We start from the raw sequence: 21,838 nt of genomic DNA on the forward strand, positions 1-21,838 counted from the left end.
AAATGCTGACAGCCACCATGCAGCAGGAGTGACAGACACGCCTTGGAGCTCAGAGCCACCAGCTTTCACCTGGTGGGCTGCCCTCCTTTGTGCTATCACACCATCTCTAGCTGTAAGAAGGGTCCCAAAGGTTCAGAATCTCTGGTAGGAAGGGAACTATTTGTGCATCTGAGGTTGGCTGGATAAACCCCATCATAATCAACAGACTTCAACTGCATCACTCTAGCTCTTATTACCACTCTCATCTAATACTCCTAATCTGACCCAAGCCTCCACCCTTCCCTACCCTCCCAACTCTTCTCCTTTCTCTAGAATAAAGATAGTTCAGGAAACTTCTCTCTACCATCTTAACTTCTTTCAAAGTTCCCTCATCTTCTTGCCCTATTTTAAGCCTGGCACAGTCTTCAAAAAACAGCACTCCCTGTAGCCCTTCCAAGCAGAAGCTGTTTATTTTCCCATGCCCTGCACACCTACCCAGGGCGGGGTGTTAATGTCCTCCCCACCTCCCACTGCCAGACCCGTACCACTTCCTCCTTGCTATTCTTTCAGAAATCCTAAGCCCTCGGATGTTCACAGTCCACTCTGCTCGGTCACAGAGCTCACGGTCTCCTTCTCAACTGCTCCTACTCCTCTGGCATCTCCCCCCTACCCAGTGACGGCATCTACATGGACAATACACCTATACCACGGCCTCAGCAACGCTGACCTCTCCTCCCTCTGCCCCACCTCAGGGGACACTCCTAGACCTTCTTCACTAATAAAGGGGCCCCCTGAAATCTAGAGTCAGGCATCTCACTCTCTAACCTCCACCCTCCTGCCTCAGCTCACCCCTCCGCCCCTCCACCCTCACCAGCTCCCTCAGGTCTACCATGGTAACAAACCTCCTGTCTTTCTCGGTAACAAACCTCACTAACACTTTTAATCCCCTCACCCTTCTTTTCCTCCTTTGTACTCGTCAGGCAAACCTCAACCGTAGAAAAGCCTTCTTATATACCTACTTTATTCTTAAACTCAACTTGAATGCAAGCCAAGTAAGTGGGCTGGTCTCCCTTTAAATGATCACAAGTACTGAGCCCCCAGCTGGTCCCTCAATCCTGTTGCATTTCTCTAGAAAGTCAGCTTCCACACATACCTTGTCTCAAGGTCCCCCTCAGTCTGAGGTGATGATCTCACCCCATACATCACAGAGAAAATAGAATCCTGGACAAACGACCCACCTCTCACTGCCAACTGCACCACATCACAGCCCACCTGACTTCAAAAAAAGGAAAATGCACTCCTGCCCTAATTGGTGACCAACTCCCCCATGAAACTGATCCAGGAAAATGATGGGAAATAGTTTTCAGGAACAAAGTCCCTGAGTAGAAAAGGGAATAAGATTATTTCATCCTTTTTAATGACAACATCCCAACTATTACACTAGTTCTAGTAACTCTTACTTATTTAGAATAGCTAGTTTCACATCTTTGCCCACTAATTCTATTACCTGGATTATTTCTACGACTCTTTCTGTTGATTGACTTTTCCTTAGTTACTGGTTAGATGTTCCAGCTTCACTAAATACCTGGTGATTTTTTTCTTACTGGATGCCAAACACTAAATTTATGTCATAGGATCTTTTAGTATTCCTTTAAACATCTAGGGACTTTACTCTGGGGCACAGTTATCAGAAATTAGTTAGATCCTTTGGAGGCTAGTGTTTAGTCTTTATCAGGGTGAGTCCACAACAGTTTAGTCTAGAGCTGACTTGGCCCCACTACTGAGGAAGCTACCCATCTCAGCACTCTGTCCTGGGAGGTCTCGCCACTCTGGTCAGGAAGGACAAAGCACATTCTCAGCCGTGTGTGAGCTCCCCCACAGACAGGCTCAGACCAGTTTCCAGCCATGCGTCTCTCTGGTACCTTGCCCCAAAGCCACCTCCGCCTCCTTACACTCTGAACTGCCTCTTCAATTCAGGGAGGCTGTCAGGCTCCATCTAGCATCTCCCCTAGCTGTGCCTGCAGCCTGGAAGCTCTCTAGGTAGAGACAGGGCAGTGGACAGCTCAGCCGTGCCTCCCTAGTTTGTGTCTGCTGGAACACTGTTAACTCTTTTTTAAAAAGAAGTTGTTGGAGTTCCCATCGTGGCGCAGTGGTTAATGAATCCGACTGGGAACCATGAGGTTGCGGGTTCAATCCCTGGCCTTGCTCAGTGGGTTAAGGATCTGGCATTGCAGTAAGCTGCGGTGTAGGTTGCAGACGCGGCTCGGATCCCGTGTTGCTGTGGCTCTAGTGTAGGCTGGTGGCTACAGCTCCGATTCGACCCCTAGCCTGGGAACCTCCATATGCCACAGGAGTGGCCCTGGAAATGGCAAAAAGACCAAAAAAAAACAAAAAAACAAAAACAAAAAAGGAAATTGGTTGATTCCCGCAACCCCCCATCCTAGCACTTTTTTCTGCTTCTCTTTGTAGCAGAACTATCCAAAGAGTTATCTAGACCTGCTCGTCCCCTTTGTTTATTGTTCAGTGTTTCTTCTACTCCAACAGCACTTTCCTTCCCACTGTTTCATCCAATAGGCCAATGGCACACAGCTAATTGATTAAATGGTCACGTTACCCTTACTCAACTTTTCAGTGGACAAAATCAACCTAAGTTCTTCTTTCTTGAGACACCTTTACCTTCACTTTCTTCCTAATTCTCTAACGGTTCCTCCTCTATTTGAGCCTCAAGGCACAGCTTTAAATAACACCTGTATCCCAAAGACTTTCAAAGTTATAGTACCAGCCCATGACTGCTAAATTTTATACCTCTAGTGCAAACTGCTCTAATGCATGACATTCTTGCATAACCAACAAAATAAGAATAAGTAAGAGGCACTTCCAGCTGAGTAAGCCCATCCTTTATATAACCTCCCTCCTCCAGTTCTTCCAATGTCAGTAAGTGGCCTGATCACCCATCTACCCAGCTGCTCAAGGTAAAATCAGCAGTTAATCCTTGATTCTTTCTCTCCATCTAGGATATTCAAGTCTCTTGGCCATGCTCTGTTGGTTCTACCTTTAAACACACCTCTGGTCCCTCCATTTCTCTTCCTTCCTACTCTACCACTCTAGTTAAAGCAACTCTTGGCCATTCTCCACACGGCAGTGTGAATAACACTGAAAAGGCATAATTCAGATCATGTCACTCCCTTAACTGAAACTCTCTAAAGGCTCATTCATTTCAGAACCACCCAAACTCCCTGTGGTAGCCTCTAATACCTTTTAGACATGGACCCGGACCACCTGTGCATTCTCAGCTTACACCACTCAACTCTCTCTTCACTTTGCTCTAGTCACACTGGCCTTCTGCTCCTACCTCTGCTCCTCTCTGCACCTGTCCTCCAGTCTCTCTGCCTGGAATGTTCTCCAGCCAGATCTTCATAGGTCTGGCTCTTCCGATGTTCAAGTGTCAGGTCCAATGTTCCCTCTATGCAAAGAAATCTCTTCCCACCTCCTTTCACCTGAAATTCTATAGTCCCTTATTCAGCTACCACTTAAAAGTTAAATATATATAACTTTAAATATATATACGTTAAACTTTCATTAATTTGCTTTTGTCTGTGTTTTCCCATTAGGATTGAGTCATTCAATTAAATACTGAACACTTACTATGTGCCAGGCACTACTTTGGCTGCTAAAAATACATCAGTGAACAAGTGGACAAAAAGTCCTGCCCTCACAGAGCCTACAACAGTCCTTGGCTCATTAATAATGCAGGATAAATATTTGCTACACAAGTGAATGAAAATGAATTTCTATTTTCTTAGTCTCTGTACAACATACCTCAAAAATCTACACCTGGGAGTTCCCATCGTGGCGCAGTGGTTAACGAATCCGACTAGGAACCATGAGGTTGCGGGTTCGGTCCCTGCCCTTGCTCAGTGGGTTAACGATCCGGCGTTGCCGTGAGCTGTGGTGTAGGTCGCAGATGCGGCTCGGATCCTGCGTTGCTGTGGCTCTGGTGTAGGCTGGCGGCCACAGCTCCGATAAGACCCCTAGCCTGGGAACCTCCATATGCCGCCGGAGCGGCCCAAGAAATAGCAAAAAGACAAAAAAAAAAAAAAAAAAAAAAAAAAATCTACACCTGGCTATTAGAATAATCAAATTATTTTCAACTTCAAAGCAGCCACATTCATATTTTGTTTCCCCTTCAGCCTCTATTATCTTAGAGGTAAAGCACACATTTGCAACCATGAATACAAAATTCTGGCTCCAGTTTCAAATTCTCATTACAATACAAGCATTCTGTGACTACTGCACCCACTTATATTAAGTCCTTTAGGATGCAAGCCTTCTTCTAGACTCAACTGGAACCAATCACCCATGCATCCAGACTACTTTTACTTTTGGGTCAATTACGTTTATGTACAGTACAAATGAAGCCACCAACTAATTAAAGATTTACATTACTCTATAAACTCATAAAATACAAATGGAAACAGACCTAAATGCATTGGTAACTATTCACAATATACTCATTACCACAGGAAACTGTCACAGCTCCACCTCACTGTATAGTGAGGAAAGCCTGGGTGTGTGAGAGCACACAGGTACACATGCACCTGCACACACACACATGCTCAACCGCACACACACAGGGAAGCTGGGTGAGGCCTCAGTCTAATAACTCCCAGATTTATGCTTTTCCCAATTAATAAATCACCTATATTTAAAGATACGACTTTTTACAAATACATAAAAGGATAGACAACACATCTAGGACAATTATACCAGACAATGCTAAATACAAAGGACTGTATAAAAGCACGGAGTACTGAACAACAACAAAAAGCAAGGCCATTTTATACACTGGGTATCTGGCAATAATGAAATTTACCTGTACAGCACTTTCACCTACACCGCCTTATTCCCCCCTCAGAGCTGCCTAACACAGGGCAGGGGACTGCTGGCAAGGGCAGGGGACTGCTGGCATGGGCAGGGGCGGGGTGGGCCAGGGGACTGCTGGCATGGGCAGGGGCGAGGTGGGGCAGGGGACTGCTGGCAAGGGCAGGGGCGGGGTGGGGCAGGGGACTGCTGGCAAGGGCAGGGGCAGGGTGGGGCAGGGGACTGCTGGCAAGGGCAGGGGCGGGGTGGGGCAGGGGTTGTCTGCAGCAGTAAGGTTCTTTAAGGATGGTTAAGCGACTTGTCAAAGACAGCAAATGCCAAAGCACATTTTTCTCTGACGATACACAACTGCTACTTGTGATTCCAAGATAATCAAAATAATTCATCCCAGTATAGAAAAAGATCTGAACCTCTATACAACCATCCACAGGACATTTTAAACTCAAGCTAATCCCTGCCCCTGGATTTACTCTAAGGCTACACTGTACTTCTTCAGCCAGCACTTACTATACTGAAGGAAATTCAACCAAAATGATTTGCTCTATAAATTGTTGCAAAATTCAGCAAAATGTCTCTGTGCATATCTTAAACTGAACTAACTTTTTAAAGATGCCTCTGCAACAATGGATAATTAAGGTAGGGTTTTATCTTTTAAAGAACTGACTATATCCCTATTCATCACACAATGGGTCAAATTAGGTTTATTAACTACAAGTTTGTTTTTTGTTTTAATCTACCTACAATGGGGTCGGTGGATGAAATCCAATTTATATACTTAAAGGTGCAAAGTTAGGTATCCACAAGGTTTAAAATATTGACATTGCTCAAAATCATTAACTATAATTACAGGCCTTAATAAACTTGATCAAGAAACACACCACAATTTATAGGTGGGCAGAAGCTAACAGCTTCAAGTAATTCACTGAAAACAGTTCTAGCAAGTTGTTTAAAACATTTGAATCACTTGTCTCCTTGTTGATTTCCCCATAAGTTGATTTACTTTTATAGAAAAGTTACTGTAATATATTAAGTCACACTTTAAGGCTTCAAAAGCTTACTTTAAAAGTAAAAGACATACTCTGTCTAGTTCTGTCTCTCTCAGTATTTCATACTTTCACACTGCTTTTGCACTTAGAGGCTCACAATTCATCTTATTCCCAAATTACAAGCTACCCTCTGTGCTTTAAAGTCATGTTTTAACTGACTGCTGTTAACAAGTACTCTTAACTTTCCAGGAAAATTCAATCACAAACATAGAATCCACACCTTCATGTGCACAAACACAACTCTTGCCATTATGTGCATGTGTAGGTAGACATATATATTTTCCATCTGCTGCGTTACCATCCCTAACTACCACCACAGATCATGAGGCAGTAGACTATAAAGTATAAGCCAAACTAAAACCTGGTCTGTTTTAGATAAAATATTAGGAATGGCTGGTTTAATATTTAATCCTAGCTACAAATTCATGAGCCTGTAAGCATTCCTTGTTTACAAGATTTAAGCTACCCTTTATTTAGATGGCACTTTTACTTAAGTACTGTTGATCAACAGAAAACGTAGTTCTGCAAATTCCATTACAGATCACAAGCACCCACAAAACCCCACTGGATATATAAACCTATCAGTTTTCATTACTGTTTTATAAGAAAATGAAGTCTAAGTACTAGTGGTACTAACCCAAAACCTTAAATATGAAATAGTACACTGAAACAACAGCCAACACTTCAGCATCAGCCCCTCCAGCTTTCAAGGGGCTCCCTTTGCAGCTGAGTCCTCAGTCTTCCTGATCTGCCTACAGCCTTTAATTTTTCAATTCTTCTCCTCTTATTAAGCCTATGTAGTAACTTCCATACCGATAAAACCAAAACGACTGTTAGAAAATTTTAAAACAATAAACCATAATCTTGAGCTTTCTGCTCCCATCCCCGCCATTATCAATGCCTTGAGAAACTGAGGAGAAATAGGAATCTTCTCCCAAGAAAATAAACCATCACAAAATTTTATATGCATATCATGGGAATTTACTAAATCCAGCATCATTTCCATGCAACTCTCAGAAGCCCAGCTTACAAAGACTAAAATATCTTGGGCAGGGTAGAAAGCTGAAACTAGACTTTACTACTGCTTCTCAATTATCTTTAATGATCTGTTACTTAATGGAGAAGTCCCAAATATTCTCAATTCTTTTCTAATTCAAACTATCCATAAAATTAAGTTTTGCTTCTAGGTCAATTGAGATTTCACTTACTTCTTTTCACTTCCAATGCAGTGGACAGAATGGAAGAATCTAGATTAAAGACTAAAAAATCTTGGTTTACAAAATTTTCAAGGAAAAAAAGATTATTGGGTTTCTTTCCAAAAATGAGAAATAAAACTTTAAAGTTATCATTTAAAGTGACTTAAGCTTGTTTTTATGAAACAGAAAAACAGGATTTTTATCAAGTTTGGGGAAATTAGTGTTTAACTTTTTTCTCTTACCATGTGTACATATTTCCAATTTTCCTCTAGTTAAAAACAAAAAAAACAAACAAAAAAAAAAACCTGTCTACTTCATAAACTTGGTCTTAATAACACATATACTGGGCCAGTAATGAAGGAGAGTTTAAAGAAAGGACAGGTGTACGAAGAGCATCTTGTGTGCTTAGAACCCTATTAAACCAGGTGTTGGATTGTGATGGCCAGATCCTACTTCTAACGGCCCCAAAGGTGGCTGTGCAGGGCAGGAACAAGGCAACCTCATCACTGACATCTATCTACATCACATATCTCGCCCAAAAGCCTCAGTGACAGAAGACAGGTGAAGCCTACAGTCCTGACAAAGAATGGAGTCGAATGCTGGAGATGCATCCTCAGGAAAAAACGAATTGACTCCAGGAACCCAGCAGTCCCACTTTATTAAATATCACTTTATTATTATTTGTCTTTTTAGGGCCACACCTGCAGCCTATGGAGGTTCCCAGGCCAGGGGTCGAATTGGAGCTGTAGGCACTAGCCTACACCACAGTCACAGCCATGCCAGATCCCAGCCACGTCTGCAACCTACACCACAGCTCACGGCAACACCAGATCTTTAGCCCAATGAGTGAGGCCAGGGATTGAACCTGCGTCCTCATAGGTGCTAGTCAGATTTGTTTCCACTGAGCCATGACGGGAAATCCAAATACCACCTCAAAACCAACTCTCTCAGAATGTCTTTCCTCAACTGAGAAATATCCATAAAGCAAAGTCATAATGTAAAGCTTCCATTTTAACCAAAATAAGTCCATTTTAATGACATCACCTAGTACCGATACCTTGGAAAAATTACCCCTTCAATTAAAAGTGAAACCATGGCACTAAATGGTATTGTAACATTTCTGACTTTAAAGACTATATTCTTGGTGCAACCTCTGCCCCCCCCCCCCCCCGTTGTTCAAACTTTTCTCCCTTTTTACCCCAAAGGGATTCATTTATTTTATATTTGGAGCTGACAGTATACTGATTTCCAATGATTTGAAATATTACTTCTGTAATTTATTCAAAGGTTTTATCAACTGTTACTTTTTGATTTAGCAAGTTACAATGTATTACATTATACCAATTTAGACACTGAACCTCCAACATCTATGTTAAGTTCTTCCATTTATTACAATCTGCAGTTATTTCTCAATCCTACTAACTCATCAAAAACTAAGTTCTAGAGTTGAGTAAAACTCATATTTGGATAGGCAGAGGGGACATCTACTTCAAAGTTATTAAGAGGCATGCTTAATTAAGGCAGCATGTTCAACTTATAACATCAAAATGAGTTAAATGGAAAGATATCAGTGTTATTCTCCCTAGCATTTCTGCCAAGTTTACCATAGAAACTAAATATGCTGTCACCAGGTACAGTTCACCTATCATTTTTGCAGACATTTGAACATAAAAGGCTTAATGAGGTAAGATATATAAAACTGCCCTCATCTAAATCTGCCCCACCTTCCACGATCAACAGGATCACCCTTTTTCTAAACGAGACCCTCGATTCGGGTTCTAGCTGGCTCCTGACCCTAATACAGCAATCAGAGGCATAAGTCTGGTTTTAACCTTTCATCTTTATAAGACGCTTATTATTTTTCAGCCAAAAATAATCAAAAAGTTTGTTTTTCTAAGGCTAACTCAGAGCTCAACTACTTTTTATTTGTGCTTAGCACACACATTTTCAGTATTTATGAATTACATTCAACACTATGATCTGTACCGCCTCTTCTTCCCCTCTTCCTACCAGGCTGAACCTCAGGACTGCAAAGCAGCTGTTCACCTGGGACTGCTTACACTCTTCTATTCAGCTATCTATTCCTGAGGTCTGTGTTTCACTGGTCTTAGTTTTGGTTGGCCGTGAAGTGAAACTGATTCTAAAGAGATGATGGCAAAAGGTAGTCTGAAGGGGAAAAAATCCCTTAAAAACAGACTACACGTGTTACAAGGGAATGATGTCCACTGTGCTATAAAACGTGAGAATGACTGCAGTGAACAAGAATTATCTGTCAAATTTAATAAACATTGATACTTCGGTTGAGCTCTGTTCTTGACTTCAGGTTGTGGCTCCTGGGACAGTCCAAAGTATCCACAGAAGCAAGACTGAACTAAATTTCTCAGTATACTATAGTGCTACCTGCTTTTATCAAGTCTCTCCCCTTCCTCGCCTGCAAAACAAAAACTACAAATGAATTTCCAGGGCAGTGTTAATATTGACACCCCAACTTGAAAGGAGTATCTGTAAAACTTATCAACAGAAACAAAAATAAAACCAAAAGACAAGATTCTGCAATCACAAGTACTTTAATTTTTAAAAACAAGTCACTTATTTAAAAGTCAACAAATGGCACCATTCTACTCTAAAGTTGATACAGGTAAAATAAATTAAGAGGTTCCTTCTCAAAGTCAGCACCGCGCTGGTGCTGCTACAACTGCTACAGAAGCTAATAAATGCATCTACTCTCAAAAGTAACACTCGACCGTCACAACTATTTGACTTTAAAAGGTTAAACAACCCAAACAGTTTAAACAGCTTTATTTTCAAAGTCATCGTTACAGAGAATAATTTCCACATTTAAAATTCTTACAGTACCAAATGGAGGTAATACAAGGCAATTTTCCAAAACCAATCTGTAGCACAAATCCAGGGACTCCTCCACTTCCTTGAACTGTCAATACACTGCACCCTGTTAAAATGGCTGTACCTGAAAACCAAGGTATGCAATTCCTCAGGATTACAAGTCAGCAAGTTACACTGTCAAGGATCTGGGGCAAAGGAGAGGCTTTTTCTATTATCCCTGTGTCTGAGCCCAACTTCCACGACAAGGGAAAGCCACGGCTACGATTAAAATGTCTGTATGATGCAAAACACTTAAGATAGAGACACCCACCCAGATTAAGACATCTCCCTGTTAAGACTTCGGTGCAGGAAATCACTTAACTTTTGTTCGGTTACGAATAAGAGCCCACCTTCTAAATTCAAATCTAGGACATCTTCTTTAAATGCGGTCTTTTCTCCTCTAGGTTGAGCAACCAGCAATCAGGCGGAAATAGGTTTGATTCGGGGAAACAAGTAATAATAAAGTTACGGGCTTTCAGAAAAGCCACCAACACGCCCCAGATCTGCAACGTATTCTCCAGGATCAAAGCAAAAGTCGGGAACAGAAGTAGTTCACCACCCACCCTCCGACTAACTGGAAGTCGGGAGAAGTGGATGCAAAAGTCCCGAAAGAGGACGGAGAGGAGGAGTCCGATCCCAGCCGCCCGCAGACCGGGACCTCCCGCGGCCCGCAGTCCCGCCGCCCCCTGCCCGGCCGCCGGGGCTCCACGTGGGGCCGCACCGCCGGACCGGATCGCAGGCAGCCGGGCGAGCAGTGCCCCGGCGCGCCCGGAACCAGCGCTCCCGGCGCCGGCGGCGCGCGGAGGCCGAGCCGGCCCCAGAGCGCCACCCAGCGGCCCGCGGAGAGGGCTGCAGGCGGGCCCGCCGCTGCACCCCCGCCGCCCGGCCCGCTCCCTCTCCGGATGCACCAGGCCCAGCCCAAGCGCTCCGACCACAAAATGGCTGCCGGCAGCCTTGTCACGTGACCCCTTTGTGCCTTTCGGGCGCCCGAACTGCGCGGGGCCCGGGTCCAAGGGGCCGGGGTCGGCGGGTGGCCCGAAAGGAGGCCCCGCCGGGCCGCGGCGGCCGGGGGTCGAGGCCGGGGGCGGCGGGGTAAGGGCCCGGCCGGCGCCGGGAGTCGGCGGCGGCGAGAAGATGGCGGCCATTTTGTGTGGGTCTGTGCTCCGCCGCCGCCGCAGGCAGCGGAGGGAGCGGGGCCTGGCGGCGGGTCGGACAGGGGAGTTAACACGTACCGACTCCTCTTCCTTCTCCATCCCGGTGGGCATCTGCGGCACGGCCCGGTTTATCGAGGCGTACTCGTGCAGGTCGGGCAGATCCTCACAGCGGAAAACCGGCAGCGGCTTCGAGGCGTCTAGCGCCCGCGCCCGAAACGACAGTTTACTCATCTCAGGCGCAGCAGATACCTCTCCGCTCTGGGGAAACGGCCCCGGCCAGCGGGATCATGGAGAACCGGGGGTTCGGTCCCCACTCGCCCGCCGCTGCCGGGGACTGGAGGGGCGGAGCGCGGAGCCCGCCGTCCGGGCACTCGAAGCAGCCGGGAGGTGGGAGGCCGAGCCGCTCCGCTCCTCGCTCGCTCGCTCTCCTCAATACGCCATGGCCAACATGGCGGACATTAAAACTCCACTGTGCGCTCTTCAGCCAACCCCAGCCATTCCCCACACTGCATCGCGCAGCGGCGCGGGCACGCGGGGGGGGCGCGGGCTCGAGGCCGGGCGCCGGCACGGAGCGCGCGTCCCGCCAACCCCCGGCGCCCGGCCCTGCTCCCCGCGCCCGGCGGCTCGGCCCCCGCCCCCGCGGCCGCGGGCGGACGGGCCGGGCGCCCGGACGCCGGGGGCCGGCTGCGGCTTCGCCGGCCCGCGCGCCCGCCGGCCCGCGCTCGCTCCCGCGCGGCGCCGTTTGCTGACAGGCCAGGGTGCAGGGAAGCTCCGCGAGGCGGCGGCGGCGGGCGGCGCGGGGTCGGGATGGCACCTGTCACCGCCGGCGGCCGGGTCCTGGGTGAGCGGGCGCCCAAGCCCCGCCAGCCGGCGCGTTGAGGCCTCGGAAGGAAAATGCAAAGGACGCTCAGGGCGCAACGCCACTTCGGGTGAACTTTTACCAGCCATTATGTTTGCGTCTAAGGAAACTCTGAATTGTATTTGATGGGCTCGCATCAGATCACGGGTCAGTTCCCATCACTGGGCTCAGTATAAGCAGGCGTCCTAGCTGCTCCAAAGTAGGGTTTAGTGTTTTGTTTCTTTTTTAATCTTGCATTTTATCGACCCATAGTCACTCTCTTATTGTCACTGAAGCAAAGGAAATAATTATTATCGGACACCGTAACCTTCAGGAAAAAAATTAAAGCAAGACCTACGTCAAAATTTTAGAGCCAACCCAATGATACAGCAATCCCACTCCTGGGCATATATCCGAACAAAATTCCAATTCAAAAAGACACATGCACCCCAATGTTCATTGTAACACTATTCGCAATAGCCAAGAATCAACCTAAACATCCACAGACAGGAACGGATAAGGAAGATGTGGTACATATACACGATGGAATATTGCTCAGCCATAAAAAAGGAACACACTAATGCCATCTGCAGCAACATGGATGGACCTAGAGATGATCATACTGAGTAAAGTAAGTCAGAGAAGGACTAATACAGGATACCACTTATATGTGGAATCTTAAAAAAAAGATACAAATGAACTTATTTACAAAACAGAAACAGGTTCACACATAGAAAACAAACTTACCAAAGGGAAAAGGTGAGGGGAAGGGATACATTAGAAATTGGGGAGTGACATAATACATACTACTATATATAAAATAAATAAAGAAGGACCTACCATATAGCTCAAGCACTCGTGTGTGTGCACAAACACAAATTTTAGAGTCAGGTGATTTTTCTGTACTGGAAGAAAATGCTGCTTCAGTGTAGCCATGGGTTGATATTTATCATCTGTTCTCTGAGAAACTTTATAAAATTATAGGAAGACCTATAATGCTCCTGCCAAACCAAAAAATACATTTTAAAAAATTAGAAAGAAAAACTGTACTATTAGAAGGGATTTAGATGGACTTGATGGCTATCGCTTGGTTTCTACCGCACACGAAAATGAATATCCAGAGCGCTCTTTCCAGCAGAATATTTTAAAAACCAGAGACTTTGGGGATAGGCTTAATAGGTTCGGCAACAAAATTTCAAATACTCACCAAGATACAAAAAAGTTTTGTACCTCTGGCTTTTCTCCCTGGAGGATACTAGTAAAAATAATCACTATTCTTCACTACTGGGTTGGGTAGGAAATGTTATTAGCTTAAGATCCCAAGGCAAAGTGCTCTTTCAGGTTGGTTTAGCTACCCCTATCAGGTGGGGGAAAAAAAACAGATGGCAGCTCTCTAAAATTATCCTAAAACCCTAATATTGCCAAGTCAGCCCCGTGGGGCAGAGGGACATCCATCTACATTTCCTGGACTAAGACACTGCATTTATTCCTTCAGTGAGCAAACATTTATGGAGACCTCAAGGCCCTCAAAGTGAACTGCTAATTACTCAGCACCCACAGGACTCCCGGAGGAGCTCACCCAGAGGGAGCAGGACCCGAGGACCACACCCACCACACCTGAGGTAAGTGTGAGGATGAGAGCTCAGGCTATTTGGGACCAGGCAAGGGTGGCACGCAGTTCCTGAGGCATGGCTCTTATGAAAGCATTCAGGGAAGACTTTTTGGAGGAGATGACAACAGACTAAACACTATGTAGGGTAAGTATGGCTGAACCTTAAAAAAAAAAAAGAAGAGAAGTTCCCTGGTGGTACCACAGGTTAAGAATCCAGCATCTCACTGCTCTGGCACAAGTTCAATCCCTGGCCCAGGAACTTCTGCATGCCACAGGTGCAGCAAAAAAAAAAAAAAAAAAAAAAATATATATATATATATATATATATATATATATGTATGGAGAAGGAAGTTTTCTTTGCAGCAACATGGATGGAACTAGAGACTCTCATACTAAGTAAGTCAAAAAGAGAAAGACAAATAGTACATGATATCACATATGTGGAATATAAAATATGGCACAAACGAACCTATCTACAGAAAAGAAACAAACTCGTGGACATGGAGAACAGACTCGTGTTGCCAAGGGAGAGGGGGAGGGAGTGGAATGGACTGGGAGTTTGGGGTTAGTAGATGCAAACTATTGCATTTAGAGTAGGTAAGCAATGAGATCCTATCGTACAGCACAGAGAACTATATCCAGTCACATGTGATGGAACATGATGGAAGGTAACATGAGTAAAAGAATGTATCTATGGATTAAAAGTGTGTGTGTGTAACTGGATCACTTTGCTGCACAGCAGAAATTGACAAAACTCTGTAAATCAACTATAATGAAAAAAAAAAAAAAAAAGAAAGAAAAAAGAAAGGGAACTTGGCCCAGGCAAGCAGCATGTGGGAAGGCTCAGAGCCCTGAAAGAGTTGTCACATGCTGGGGTCCTCCAGAATTACCAGCCACACTGTGGACCATGACGCCTCCCTACTCAGGTTTAACCGTTCTGAAAATACTGGCTGAATATTAGCACGGTAATCCTCTCAAGCCTATTCTATTAGACTTCTGAAAATCCTAGTAGTAGATTCAGTTCATTGAGGAGCCTGTGAACTAAAATAGAGTCTTAAGTCATGAGCGAACCACCCGGAAAATGAATATATATAAACCTTCATTAAAATCATAATCTCAAGATAACATTTTCCATATCCTATGCTAGTAATAATGGGCACAATATAACTGAGTTCTTTGTTCTCTGGAAATTTGAGACTTACCCTCCATTGTGGGTTCAGAGAGATGCTTACCAATTAAGCTTGCCTTTTGCAGGTGATATGCCTCTGAGACACTGGTCCCCATCAAGCTCACTGACCTGAATTTCTGATTTGTGTATCCTTGACACAAAGACCCAAAGGCTCCCAAAGACCCAAAGGCTGGACTCCCAAGCCTCTTACATTCCATTCACTTTCCTCCCTCCTAAGGGCCAGGAGTGCAGAATAAAGGCTCTGGTCTACGAGTTCCCGCTGTGGAGAAATGGGATCAGCCACATCTTGGGAGCACAGGGACATGGGTTCCATCCTGGCACAGTGGGTTAAGGATCTGGTGTTGCTGCAGCCAAGGCTTAGGTCACAACTGCAGCTAGGATCTGATCCTTGGCCCGGGAGTTCCATATGCCCTAAGGCGGCCAAAAATGGGGGGTGAGGGAGGGAAGGCTCTGGTTGAATTTTCCTCAGCTTCATTTATCCAAAAGGTTCTTTGGGGAGTTCCTATGGTGGCTCAGGGGTAATGAAGCCAACTGGTATCTATGAGAACACGGTTCGATCCCTGGCCCTGCTCAGTGGGTTAAGGATCCTGTATTGCCATGAGCTGTGGTGTAGGTCGCAGGTACAACTCATACCCTGTGTTGCTGTGGCTGTGGCTGTGGCATAGGCTGGCAGCTGGAGCTCAGAATGGAATCCTAGCCTGGGAATGTCCATATGCTGCACCTGCAGCCCTAAAAATTAAAAAAAAAAAAAAAAAGCAAAATGTTCTTTGCAAAAATGGCTAATCCTGCACTGTTTTTCACTTTTTCTGTTCCCAACTTCCAGTTCCCTCATTTTTGCTAAGAATCCCCAATAAGAGTGTCATGAAATTCTCAGTGCTTCAAGATATATATACAAATGTAAAGCTGTGTATACGAACCTTTCCTCAAAGGGGAACTTTTGGTTGGGAAGGAACTGACAGTATTTAAAATAGTTTTGACTCATGTCACGAGTATATACTGAATACCTAGGCAACACACAGTACCATCACTGTGGGGGGATGCAAGTAAGACACTGAGAAAGGGATGCCCGGTTAACAAAATGACCAGGACAAGGCATGATGGTGACATGCAGTGCTCTGGGAGTTCAGAAAGAAGGCAGCCACTTCCAAGTGGGTTGATCAGACATTATGGAGAAGATGGGGCACGTGATTCGGTTCTGAAGGATAATCATTAACAGTCCAACTGGTGATGGGAATGAAATGGTAGAAGAAAGAATCTTCATGCAAGAGTGCAACTCCAGGGACAGAAAGAAGGGAGGAGGCAACCACCAGGGGTGTGTGAGGGTGAGGAGGTTTACCTGGCCGGGGTTCAGTGGGAGATGACAACAACCCAGATGTAAGACGAAACTGGAAAGAACTTGAGTGGAGGAAATAGGAGGAGAAGGGAAAGAGCCATACATTATCATGGGAATAATAAAAGGGAAAGAGCCATACATTATAATGGGAATAATAATCATACTAATATCATCACCCTGAAATTTGATTCATCTAAACTGGTTTCAAACACAGAACGTCCTGCTTAAACAAAGAATGTGTCAAATGTAACAGCTCCGACATTGCACTCTGCTGTACATAACAGACCCCAAGTGAAGCTCTACATATTAGTTTATGCACAACATGTGCCCAAGTCCTACTATTTCTTTAAAATTCTTCCTAGGATTTGCCTCCTTATTTCCACTCCCACTGAGTTAACCCATTGTCTCAGCTCTCATCACCTCCCACCTAGAAACAACCTCCAGTCCAGGTCATCCCTGATGCACTCACGCCTTCAATAAGCCCTGATGAAGCTCCTACTGTATAGGAAACTGTGCTGTTACTCTGCTAAGAGTGGCTAGTGGAAGCCCACAGTGGTTTGTGGGTCCCTAGAAATATGAAGATGCAATACAGATTGCCCTACAGGGCTTCACAGTGCAGTGCACACCCCCAAATCAGGGAGCCTAAAACCCCACTTTGATCTGTGTCCTCCCTCCCCAAGTCATTTTTTATAACTGCTCCTCATATTGCTCATTAGAAAGACGTTTTTTATTTTATTTTATTATTATTATTATTATCTGCTATTTTAGGGCTGCACCTGAGGCATGCGGAGGTTCCCAGGCTAGGGGTCTAATCAGAGCTGCAGCTGCTGGCCATAGGCACAGGCACAGTACCATCAGATCCCAGAGGCATCTGCGACCTATACGATGGCTCATGGCAATGCCAGATGCTTAACCCACTGATCGAGGCCAGGGATCGAACTCGCATCCTCATGGATCCTAGTTGGGTTCGTTAAATGCTGAGCCATGAAGGGAACTCCTCCCCCACCCCTTTTTTCATATGCTTCTCGAGGCCTCATCATTTTGCCTCACTCTCTCCAACACTGTTTCGCCTTATTGCTTAAGACAAACAAGCTCTTCACTCTGGCAGGTAACTCTCATCACCATCTTAAAAATCAGTCAAGTTTTTCCTGCTTCCAGGTTTTTCTTTATTCCTTTCTCTCTATCCTTCCTGTCCAGCTTCAGACCATCTACTTCTAACTACTGAAATACTGCTTCACAGGAATGTTTTGAAGATTAAATCAAACAATCCATGTCAAGCATTTATACGGTCTTCGGCCTACAATAAACATTCAATAGATGTAAGCTATTGCTATTATCCTTCCAAATCCAACTCAAATATCACCTTCTTCATGAAACATTGATGACTTCTCTTCTCTGGGTCCTCATTCAAATCCTCCTTGAAGAAGGGTTAAGTAGTTAGGTGAACTCAAAATAATCCTTAAGCTTCCCTCCATCTTTCTCATCTCTGGGCTCTTATTATAATTTCCTACTATAATTCCAATCAGTAAGAACAATAACTACCATTTACTGAGCATCTACTAGGTAACATGTAGTGCAGAAGTACATTCTTTTTTTTTTTTTTTCGGTCCTTTTAGGGCCACTCCTGTGGCATATGGAAGTTCCCAAGCTAGGGGTCAAATCGGAGCTGCACCTGAGGCCACAGCCACAGCAATGACAGATCCAAGCCTCATCTTCGACCTTTACCACAGCTCACAACAATGCCAGATCCTTAGCCCACTGATCGGGGCCAGGGATCAAACCTCAGTCCTTACGGATACTAATCGTGTTCATTACTGCTGAGCCACAATGGGAACTCAATAGAAGTACATTCTAAATGCACGATTGCATTTAATTTTCATGACAGCCCTTATTTAAGGTGTGTTTTGTAGAGATGTTGCAAGTCCTACCTATGGTCACAAAGCTAGTGAAAGGCAGGGCTGAGACCAGAATCCCTGGGATTGAGTGGAGCCCCAGAAACCAGATGGTAAAGTGAAGTAAGGAGTGGATTGGGAGTGAGAGAATTCAGAAGCTTGGCCATGAGGGGAGGAGGGAGAGAAAGGGGAAGGCATAGGTTTTCCGGCCACCAGTTCTGTTGTTTTGTAGGTGGGAGAGAGAGATGTGGAATGTTTGTTTGCTGCCAGCAAAGAATCATGTAAATGGATTAAATTTAGGATCATCTTCCTCTGAGGCAGGAGGGAAGGAGGGCGAGAATGGACAGTAATGCAAAGAAGTTAAATTCTCATCAATGGGATAATAAGACTGAAAAAAAAATTATAACTCTGGAGTTTCCTTTGTGGCTCAGATAACAAACCCGACTAGTATCCATCAGGATGTGGGTTCAATCCCTGGCCTCGCTCAGTGGGTTAAGGATCTGGTGTTGCCCTGAGCTGTTATATAGGTTGCAGGTACAGCCCAGATCTGGCATTCCTGTGGCTATCGTGTAGGCCGGCAGCTGCAGCTCTGATTCAACCCCTAGCCTGCGAACTTCCATGTGCCACAGGTGTGGCCCTAAAAAAAATAAATAAATCCCGATACCAGTTTGGGTGCTTCCCTTCAGGCATTCAACAAATATTTCCTGGATGTATACTGAGAGCTATGCGACGCCGTTTGTGCAGGCAAACAATTATAAATGAAACATGATCCCTATAAGCCTCACAGGTCTAAGAATAAAGTGAGTTACCGTATTTGTATTTCATTGGAAAAGTGCAAAATTAATTTCTTTAAGATGTGCGAGGCACAATGATCTTGACATTAAGAATTGATACAGGAGCTCTCGCTGTGGTGCAGCAGGATTTGCGGTATCTTGGGAGCACTGGGATGCGGGTTCGACCCTTGGCCCCCCACAGTGGGTTAAAGATCTGGGGTTTCTTCTGCTTCAGCTTGGTTAGCGGCTGTGGTTCGGATCTGATCCCTGGCCGGGAAGCTCCATATGCCACAGAGCAGCAAAAAAAAAAAAAAGATATAATGCTTAATTTTCAGCATTGTGCAAAAGTACTAAAATACTGACCCGAATTTTCACCTGCAGTAATCATTTTCCCTCACTTTTTATTTTCATAATGAGTGATATAAAGAAATGGCATAAAGTAATTCTTCCAACATAACATTTACGAAACTGAAAACGGGAAGCCCTTTATGATCCTTTATGATGTATGTTGGAAAGTAAATGTTACAATTGTGTTACAATGAAGCTCTTTATGATGTGTTGTACAGTTAGAAAGTAAATGTTACAATTGTGTTACAATATGTTTAATAGTATCACATAAACAATATCTGAACTGGCAATTTCTCTACAGAGTTGATTTATTCATGGAATGCTGATCATAATATACTTAAGAATTAATTTTGATATAAAGTAAAATAGTTTGGGGGGTTCCCTCATGGTCTAGTAGTTAGGATTCAGTGCTTTCTCTGCTGCCCAGGTTCAATCCCCTGGTTTAGGAACCGAGATCCCACATCAAGCCACTGCACGCTGCACAGCCAAAAAAAAATTTAAATTTTAAAAACAAAAAATAAAATAAAATAGTTTGGAATATATCCAGAAACAGTCTAGCTCCATCTTAAAAGAACAGAGGGCAAGTTATTAATCCTAGCAGGCTATAGCAGGACAGGCTCAAAATTATTTCAATTTAATTGTGTCTCCAATGTACACAAATAAAAATAAGTTCGAATTTTTAAAAACCCACAAAATGGTCCCAGCAGTATTGGGAATTTTTTTTTTTTTTTCCTTTTTAGGACTGGACCGGCAGCCATATGGAGGTTCCCAGGCTAGGGGTCGAGTCAGAGCTGTAGCAGCCAGCCTACGCCACAGCCACAGCAACATCAGATCTGAGCCTCATCTCTGACCTACACCACAGCTCACGGCAACACTGTACCTTAACCCACTGAGCGAGGCCAGGGATTGAACCCAATACCTCATGGTTCCTAGTCAGATTCGATTCTGCTGCACCACAGTGAGAACTCGGGTTTTTAAAAGACAATGAAATATGATACATATTAGAATGCAATGTAAAATCCTAAATTTATAGAAAGTCTACTCAGAGCACAGCAAGGATTTTGCCAAAATTTAGACCATCATCCCTCGTTGGTGGGAGTGGTGGTAGTGATTGGTTAAGTTTGACCGTTTTTAGGACTTGCCTTCCTCAATTCCCAGGTCCCATAAATCGTCTGATCTTTTCCTTACCGTCAGGGCAGGGCAGGGAGAGCAGATGATGAGGCCTCCTTGGCAATATTTTATTTACTTTTATTTGTTTATTTATTTATTTGCCTTTTTAGGGCCGCACCTGAGGCATATGGAAGTTGCCAGGCTAGGGGGTTGAATCAGAGCTGTAGCCACTGGCCTATGCATAGCCACGCCAGATCTGAGCTGCATCTGAGACCTATACCACAGCTCACAGCAGTGCCGGATCCTTAACCCACTGATCGAGGCCAGGGATGGAAGCTGCATCCTCGTGGATACTAGTCAGATTCACTTCCACTGAGCCCCGATAGGAACTCCCCATGGCAGCATTTTCATGAGGACACAATTAGATGCGGTTGGGGAAGTGATGGCAAACACAAGTGTTTAGTAATTAAGAGAGGACTGTCATAACAATTAATTTTTCTAGAAGAATAAATATTTAAACTGGATTTTCTCAAATCACTGTTACCTTATTCAGTCCAGTGACTGGCACTTACTGACAGACACGGCTGTAGCCTAGGTGGGGGTCTAAGGTTATAAGGGGCAAAAAGACAAAAATGAGAGGAAGAAAGTGTGAGAGGTAGGAACTTTCAGGTGCCTTATAATCTGGAGCACATAAAACATACACTTAGAGTTCCCTGGTGGCTCAGTGGATTAAGAATCTGGCATTGTCATTGCTCTGGTGCAGGTTCAGTCCCTAGCCTGAGAATTTCCACATGCCAAGGGTGCTACCAAAAACAAAGTGCAAAGTTTCTAAAATTAAAAAAAAAAAAAAAACACTACTTGAGTGTTATGCAGATTGGTATGGTATAAATGGTACATAAAAGGTAAGGAGATGAAACTTAGAAGAACTAGAGAAAAAACTGTGAATGAAGTAGAAATTTGTGTTGAAAGGCTTAAGTCAAAGAAAGACTGATAGGGGAGTTCCCATTGTGGCACAGTGGAAACGAATCCGACTAGGAGCCATGAGGCTGCAGGTTAGATTCCTGGTCTCGCTCAGTGGGTTAAGGATCTGGTGTTGCCGCTGTGGTGTAGATCACACGGCTCGGATCCTGCATTGCTGTGGCTGTGGTGTAGGCTGGCAGCCGTAGCTCCAATTTGACCCCTAGTCTGGGAACTTCTGCATGCCGCAGATGCAGCCCTAAAAAGCAAAAAAAAAAAAAAAAAAAAAAAAAAAAAGGGAAGCAGGCATGACAGGGAGAGAGAGAAAATGCTATGAATTGCCATTGCTCCTAGGACCCCAGGAAGGAAATTACATCTATTTTCTTCCCAAACTTGGGGCACAACAGTCTCTCCTATTATTTTCTAATAAGTTAATATTAGTGGAAGACAAGTTTTCCCTTAATTCTATGTATCCTTCTTTAGGGTACCTTGAGTAACCTTGTGCCAACTGCTTAGACAAGCCCTCTGGGTCCGGTTCCTCCTCTCTTCCAGAGAAGGGATGGAAAAGTGAGTGATTTCAAACCTGAGGCGTGAGGTTAGGGGTGTGAAGAGCGATTCATGGAGTGAGAGGAGAAGGAACTGAGAAT

At 44.5% G+C, this 21,838-nt stretch overlaps 1 protein-coding gene across 5 annotated transcripts in view; it reads right to left on the bottom strand.

Moving 5' to 3' along the window:
• EPC1 (enhancer of polycomb homolog 1) overlaps positions 1-21,838 on the bottom strand; it is a 111,580-nt gene that overhangs the window by 68,983 nt on the left and 20,759 nt on the right. For 3 of the 5 annotated variants that reach the window (XM_005668100.3, XM_003130718.6, XM_005668099.3), the window contains exon 1: positions 11,218-11,760. The exons of the other annotated variants lie outside the window; for them this stretch is intronic. In XM_005668100.3, the coding sequence (XP_005668157.1) occupies positions 11,218-11,370 (153 nt within the window). In that variant the 5' untranslated portion in view covers positions 11,371-11,760. Of the gene's footprint in view, positions 1-11,217; positions 11,761-21,838 lie in introns of those variants that run through there. 5 annotated transcript variants of the gene reach the window in all.

Source organism: Sus scrofa, chromosome 10, assembly GCF_000003025.6.
Source record: "Sus scrofa isolate TJ Tabasco breed Duroc chromosome 10, Sscrofa11.1, whole genome shotgun sequence".
Classification (NCBI taxonomy): Eukaryota; Metazoa; Chordata; class Mammalia; order Artiodactyla; family Suidae; genus Sus; species Sus scrofa.